This window comes from Cherax quadricarinatus, chromosome 43 (genome assembly GCF_038502225.1).
Source record: "Cherax quadricarinatus isolate ZL_2023a chromosome 43, ASM3850222v1, whole genome shotgun sequence".
NCBI classification, from domain to species: domain Eukaryota; kingdom Metazoa; phylum Arthropoda; class Malacostraca; order Decapoda; family Parastacidae; genus Cherax; species Cherax quadricarinatus.
The window spans coordinates 15711648-15719562 of NC_091334.1; the positions used below are offsets into that span (position 1 = coordinate 15711648).

At 38.2% G+C, this 7915-nt stretch overlaps 1 protein-coding gene across 5 annotated transcripts in view; it reads right to left on the bottom strand.

Annotated features, from left to right (window-relative positions):
* Positions 1-7915, bottom strand: part of LOC128694285 (uro-adherence factor A) — an 83714-nt gene continuing 75799 nt past the window's right edge. For all 5 annotated transcript variants that reach the window (XM_053784352.2, XM_053784355.2, XM_053784356.2 and 2 more), the window contains one exon: positions 1-2350. In XM_053784352.2, coding sequence (XP_053640327.1) covers positions 2168-2350 — 183 coding nt within the window. In that variant the 3' untranslated portion in view covers positions 1-2167. The remainder of the gene's footprint in view (positions 2351-7915) is intronic.

Consider the following 7915-nt stretch of genomic DNA (forward strand, 5'->3'; position numbering starts at 1 on the left):
TATTGGTGAAAATATGCATGTATTTATACTTACAAACAATATAAGTATATACAATGGGTCGTGTACTACTGAACTAAAGTGAAAAGGAGAGACGAAGGCTGCAAGGAGGAGGGGCATACATTTGCCTGATGTTGCAAAAAATGTTGTTGCAAGTGGTGAAGGTTGTACTTTGGGGGAATCACTGAGATCTGTTACAATGCCACACATCTTTAATTCAGCAAAATCTTATTAAAAAAAAAAAAAAAAAAAAAGGTTTCAGTTGCAATAAATAATGCTTTTATTATTAAAGACAAATTGAGTTCATAATGGAATAAGTCATGAGATAACTTTTAGAAATAAAAAATATTAATTCTAGAGGTAAAATTGAAATGGAAAACAATGAGGCGAAAAAAAACAGGTTAGGTGTAAGTCAAAATAAATACCAAGGGCCGAGAAGCACATCATAAAGGGCACTACTTGGCCATCCCGGCCCCCACAACTTGCGTAAAACATGTGGCCTGACCAGTGTCATACATAATTCGTACTAAATGATACACAGGAGCAAGGAAAAAATAATAGTTTGGATATCTGACTAGGCTAAATACAGAACAAAGACAGGAACACAATATACATGGGATAAATATTGAATAATTTACCCATAAAATTAACATACTGGATGAATAAGAAATTCCAACTACTAAAATATTTACATAGGATTCAAATGAATATAAATTATAAAGTCACTTCCCTTACAAATTCATTCAAATAACTATTCTTTCAGAAATATTTCAGACATTTATGGTTTGGTATTAAAATAAATCATTTGATCAAAATTCAATAACTTTCATTGCATGAGAATGACATATATTTCAAGAACTGCCATAGCATATAGGTTGTACTTTATCAACAACTCTCAACTATAAAAATCAACTACAAAAATCACACATCAACATCCATTTGAGATATACAAAACTTTCACACTGCAGGAACACATTCCAATAAAACAGCTTTATGTAAAATATAACTTGTGCACTAGCGTGTCCAATGTACATACAAAAGACGCATGTGTGTGTGTGTGTGTGTATGAGAGACAGAGACAAACAGAAGAGGGCTAGGAGGGTGGAGATAGAGGAAAAAAAAAGAAGAGGTGAGAGGAAAAGGAGAAAAGAGAGGAGAGGAGTAGAGAGAGAAAATAAAGAAGAGCAGAGCTATGCTTGTGGTGTCCTGCCTTCAGTATTTACTGTTATACATGTATATAGTGAATTTTCAGTTTCCAGTGGATGTAGTATACATTCTTGGATACCATTCCAGAAAAGTGTGTAAGAATGAGTTGGTTTACCTGTGACCAGTTTGTGTGTACATGAGAATGTTACAGATTTATTAAGTTTGCATATGGACAGTTCACCACACTGAGATACAGGGAGGAAGATACCCAACAGCTTCCCTGCTTTTCTCAGTACAGTACTACTTTAAGTCGCACCACACTATCTCAGCCTCTAAATATTAAATGTAACCACTTGTGCAGATACTCAAGTAGTTAGCTATACACTATACATTATTAACCCACCAAGTGGGAGTAGCAGGAGCCACTTGGAGGAGGGTGGGAGTGTTTGCAAAAAAGGCCTCAAATCACTGCAGGGTACAGCATCAGACATTATTCGCGAATATCACACTACTGCATTGTTCTGTGTATAATTGTTCATTCAGGAAAAAATGAGGATCATTCTGGAATGAACATCCACAAATTTTCATAGTTTAAATGCTATCAAACTGCCCAATTGATCCTCTTAATAATGTTCCTCCAAAATATATGGATTTCTTAGTTTTTCAAAATATATTTCCACACATAAGTCACTTAAATATGGAGTAATAAGAGGTTGAGCCAAAACCGCCCCTATCTCTGAAGTTCAAGCATGGGCAGGGTCACGTGTAAAAAATAATTGTTAAAAATTAACTTGAGCAGCCATCAACTGTTTTCCTTGTAGCAGCTGTAACTTGAGACAAAATTCACATTAATAAATTATTACAGTACTGTATTAGTTTTGTAAAGCGCATCGTTCACTTGTGCAACACCAATGATTTACTGCCAGTACAGTGCTTTGTCACATGACTGTAATACACATCTGGAACCATGGTGAGCAGACGTATTTAGATGGTAAGCAGGGGAAAGGGAGGGGCATAGGGATGTCTACAGTGGAAGATTGACGGGCTTTTGTAGGTGTATGTGGTGGGTGTCTAGGAACCTCTTGCACAGATGGGAGAAGTGTAGCGACAACCACTGCTTCAGCAGGAGCCGGCACTCGGACTCCAGACTCAGCTCCAGCTTTGTCACTAGGTGGTGGTTCATCAGTGCCTTCGTTGCCTCCATACTCTGCAATCGCACACAAAATTGTTTTTAAAATTATACAAAGCCAAAATAATAATACAAACAATATAAATAATAATAATATAAATAACATAAATAATTAGCTATAGGTAAAAACAGTTAACAAAGAATAATACAGGTCAATACATCACATAAGATATGAACAGTTTGATAACACCCGAGTGCCAGCTCCTGGTATACTGTTGTAATAAAAATGTCATATTATCTGCCCCAAAAAATGTCTCGTTTTACGCAGCTAACCTGATAGTTGTTACTAGTAGAGAGAACAAGCTAATAAAACCTCAACAATAGGTAATCTTTATTTATATTTGGGATTCAAATATCTTTACTTCTCGTCTTTATTAATAGTTCTTATTTCCTTTCCAATTAGAGAGGTCTGGTCTGAGACCTGGAGAAAGGTAGTGATCCCTTGAACCATTAAAATATATTGTACATGCTAAATTCAACCCATATCAAACCTATGGTAAACAACCCATTATAAATGAGCCTAGAACAATGATTCTATTAAACAAAGGTATAAAATACAAGCCATTCAATTAAATCTAAAACATCCAAGTTTATTTAATGTGACAAAACAACCTTGCTTAATCTTCAAAGTGCATATAACGTAGTAGTACACAGGTGATATCAGTAACTCCGACATACTGGTACACAATTTTTCATAATGTACCTTCAAATATGCCGCCTGCCAATATTTTTGACCTCAGCACAGCTCTGGGTTTTCCACAACCTCTCCATGCCTTTGTAAAAATCTAAGGCCAGACAGGTGCATACAGTACAGCATAGTTAACTACACAAGGGATGCCAAACTAGAACCAGTAAACAATGAAACCAGAACCTAATGTTCCACCACCAGCTTCCCTACCTGCAAACAGGGTGTGCAACTGCCAGGAAGATGACTTGCTCATTCCAAATTGATTACAATTTCATGATACTAACAGTGAAATTCAGCCACAAAATACACTATGCAGACTTAATCCAGGATAACCCAATAAAGTCAATATGATTTACTTCCATGTTTCAGTGAATATCACACCCTGAAACAATTGTGGTATTACAACATTTTCCTGTAAATATATGTTTTACAAAAATTTTGAAGGTACACAGGTGTTATGAACACAAATTGTCTCATAAACATGCAAGGTTTCAGGTACGTCTTGCTACTACTTACACTTAAGTCACACTACACATGCACGTACAAGCATATATATACACACCCCTCAGGGTTTTCTTCTATTTTTCTTACTAGTTCTTGTCCTTGTTTATTTCCTTTTATCTCCATGGGGAAGTGGAACAGAATTCTTCCTCTGTAAGTCATGTGTCATTAGAGATGACTAAAATGCCAGGAGCAAGAGGCTAGTAACCCTTTCTCCTGTGTATATTACTAAGGTTAAAAAGAGAAACTTTGGGTTTTCTTTTTGGGCCACCCTGCTTCAGTGGGATACGGCAAGTTTGTTGAAAGAAAGATGATGATCAATAAAAAATAGAACAAAAATAATTATTTTATCAATTTATAGTGTATATTCTAAGTGGAGCTGTGTCAGGATAAGCACTTCTCCAAGTCTGAAATGTTAAAACACCTTGAAACACATCTAATATCATAAGAACATTGTGTACATAATGTTAAACATTAACAGCAATTAAAAAACTGAAAAACATTCATAATTTGCCATCAATAAATTGTAACACGTAAATGTCGGTGGAACATTCATGCCATTGTTGCCAACGAGTGATCTTTTTTTCTTTTGCCAACTTTAACACCAAAAATAATAAGTTTTTATCAGATTCCAGTCATTTTAGTCTTATTCAATTCATACAAATGTGCTCTTTCATTCTATAGATTTTTTTTTGTGTGTATGCCACAGTTAAGGGGTTAAAATGTGCAGCATAAAACTAGCTACTGATAAACCCTACCTATTATTTCTCAAAATAATGCAATTCAATGCAAACAAGGCTCCAACATACAACCCATCCACATATCACAGCACAACATAACATACAATTTATTCACATAGCACAAAGTGCAACCATCCACACACTACAACATACAGCCATTCACACATCACACATACACTCGCCCACACATCATACCACACAACCTTTCATGCACAGTACAGCAAGACATTGACACATCATAGACAAGCAAACAACACAAAAGATCAACATGGGAGTACCATTCAATTTACTAATAAACAACAAGAGTAGCAAGCAACAACAACAATCAACAAGCACCACCCACCAGACTTGCTCACACTAATCTATTTAAGGCTCACTAAAACTCCAAAGAGTACATGCAAGAAGGGCATAGTGAATGGTGCACTTGGCACAGAGCAGCATTTACAGGGAGGGAGGGAGGGAGGGAGGGAGGGAGGGTGGGAGGGAGGGAGGGTGGGAGAAGGGGAAATTGAGCTATGAAAGAAGAATGAAGGGTGATGTGAGGGAGAGAGAGAGAGGGGGGGAGGTAAGAAAGGAAGGGCAGGAGGGATAGTGGAATGGGGGAAGAAGAGAGAAATGGAAGGGAAGGAGAGAGGAATAAGGGTAGAGCAAGAGAATGGAAGAGTTGAGGGCAGGACAGGACAGAGGGAGGGCAGGGAGGAGGGGGGGGGGGAGGGGGGGAGAGAGGAGGGGGAGAGAGAGAGAGAGAGAGAGAGAGAGAGAGAGAGAGAGAGAGAGAGAGAGAGAGAGAGAGAGAGAGAGAGAGAGAGAGAGAGAGAGAGAGAGAGAGAGATAGAGAGAGAGAGAGAGAGAGAGAGAGAGAGAGAGAGAGAGAGAGAGAGAGAGAGAGAGAGAGAGAGAGAGAGAGAGAGAGAGAGAGAGAGAGAGAGAGAGAGAGAGAGAGAGAGAGAGAGAGAGAGAGAGAGAGAGAGAGAGAGAGAGAGAGAGAGAGAGAGAGAGAGAGAGAGAGAGAGAGAGAGAGAGAGAGAGAGAGAGAGAGAGAGAGAGAGAGAGAGAGAGAGAGAGAGAGAGAGAGAGAGAGAGAGAGAGAGAGAGAGAGAGAGAGAGAGAGAGAGAGAGAGAGAGAGAGAGAGAGAGAGAGAGAGAGAGAGAGAGAGAGAGAGAGAGAGAGAGAGAGAGAGAGAGAGAGAGAGAGAGAGAGAGAGAGAGAGAGAGAGAGAGAGAGAGAGAGAGAGAGAGAGAGAGAGAGAGAGAGAGAGAGAGAGAGAGAGAGAGACACACACACACACTCACCTTTTCACATGTACCAGTGATGTTCACAGCACATAAAATGCTGAGTGTAACATGCTCAGTGCATAACCAACCTTGTCTGCAATACTCCAGCACCCACAGGAAATTTATTTCATAAAATACAACCCCAAAAATTGAATTACATATATTTTAATTATTGCTTTTGGGTGTTCAAACAACAATATAATAATAATAATAATAATAATAATAACATGTTGTGTATCTTTATACGTATATGCTTCTAAACTGTTGTACTCTGAGCACCTCTGCAAAAACAGTGATAATGTGTGAGTGTGGTGAAAGTGTTGAATGATGATGAAAGTATTTTCTTTTTGGGGATTTTCTTTCTTTTTTGGGTCACCCTGCCTCGGTGGGAGACGGCCGACTTGTTAAAAAAAAAAAAAAAAATAATAATAATAATAATGCTTTATTTCTTTGTGTATACAAATAATATGAGCAGATTATTAGGCACCAAATAAAGGTACTAATTATACAGTGCATTTCGGGCACTACTTAAGAACCAGACATAGGAGTGTCTACATGGTACTGTATACCAGTGATGTAGTCAAAACAACAGCCTCACCCAGGCTGGTGGGCTAAAATGCATACATGACACAAATAAAAAAATACTAGAAGGGAAAAAAAAAAAAGTTAAAATAGAGATAAAAACAACAGTCAACTAAAAACTTGGCTAGGGGAAAATTAGTGAGAGTGCTGGAGATCATTCAAAAATAAAATACAAAAGTAAACAAGATACATTCAGTGAGAGGAGGTAGTCACGCAAATAAAAGAAGGGTGAGCACTATGCAAATGCATCAAAGCAAACTGTAGAAATATAAAAATCAAGTAGATGAGGCATAAGATAAAAAAAAAAAACACTGGGGTAGAAATTAAAAATCATAATTTCAAATGATCATAAACTAAGAGAAGAAACTGTCAACAGAGACAAAACAGTGATTTTTGTTACTGTGCTGAGGTAAGACAGCATAAAAAAAAGAAAAGAGATTAAGAGGAAGACAAATCCATAAGATCACAGAATGCTCAAAAAATTTCAAAAGCAGCTTAAAGAGGAGTCAGTCTTAATCCCCCTCAAACACAAATTTGTGAATAACAATAAGTGTTTAAAATCCACACACAGTATCAATGAATGTCATGCAGAGGCTACCACTACCTATCTTCCCTTGTGGGAGAGCACCACTGCACCTTACAACTTCTGAGTCACAAGATATGGATAAACCAACATATGTTAATTAACACTATGCACTCACAGTGGACTTTATCTGGTCTGTAACACAATGAAGACAACTACGTGGGCTTTATTAAGTCACATTATCAAGTAACATAATAGTGGACTGCACAAATAACCCACACACAGAAGAGAAAAGCTTATGACGACATTTCGGTACGACTTGGACCATTTACAAGTCATGCTAACACAGACCGAAACATCATCATAAGCTTCTCTCTCCTTCATGCAAGGTTGTGTGTGTATTGTTCCAGTCATGGCACTGTGCTTTTTTGGTCTTTAAAAGGCTGCATGATACTGCACCTGTGTCTTTACATTAGCAGCCTCTTTATCAACCCTGAACCAAGTGCTGCTCTAATTCCCTCAGACACAGCCACACAATTTACTCTGTGCTAGATGAATTAATGACGACTCTGTACTGAGTATACCTGTGACATACCTCCATCAAAACTGTCTTACGTTGAGTGCCGGTCAGTAGGTGTTATTTTGGTAGTGCCTGCGATCACTACTGCTGCTGCAGTGGAGGTATCAACAACCTCTATTTCCTAGCACCATACACATCAACCCTCCCCCATTTTTCCCAGCAACACGAGTAGCAACCAACACATTTCACTGCAATACAACCAATGCAATTCTCTGCAACACATGTAGCAACCAACATATTTCTCTGCAACACAAGTAGCAACCAACACATTTCCCCTGCAACACAAGTATCAACCAACACATTTTCCTGCAACACAAGTAGTATCCAACACATTTCTCTGCAACACAAGTATCAACCAACACAAATAGCAACTAACACATTTCTCTGCAACACAGGTAGCAACCAATGCAAGTAGTAACCAACACATTTCCCTGCAACACAAGTAGTAACCAACACATTTCCCTGCAACACAAGTAGTAACCAACACACTTCCCTGCAACACAAGTAGTAACCAACACCTTTCCCTGCAACACAAGTAGTAACCAACACATTTCCCTGCAACACAAGTAGTAACCAACACATTTCCCTGCAACACAAGTAGTAACCAACACATTTCCCTGCAACACAAGTAGTAACCAACACCTTTCCCTGCAACACAAGTAGTAACCAACACATTTCCCTGCAACACGAGTAG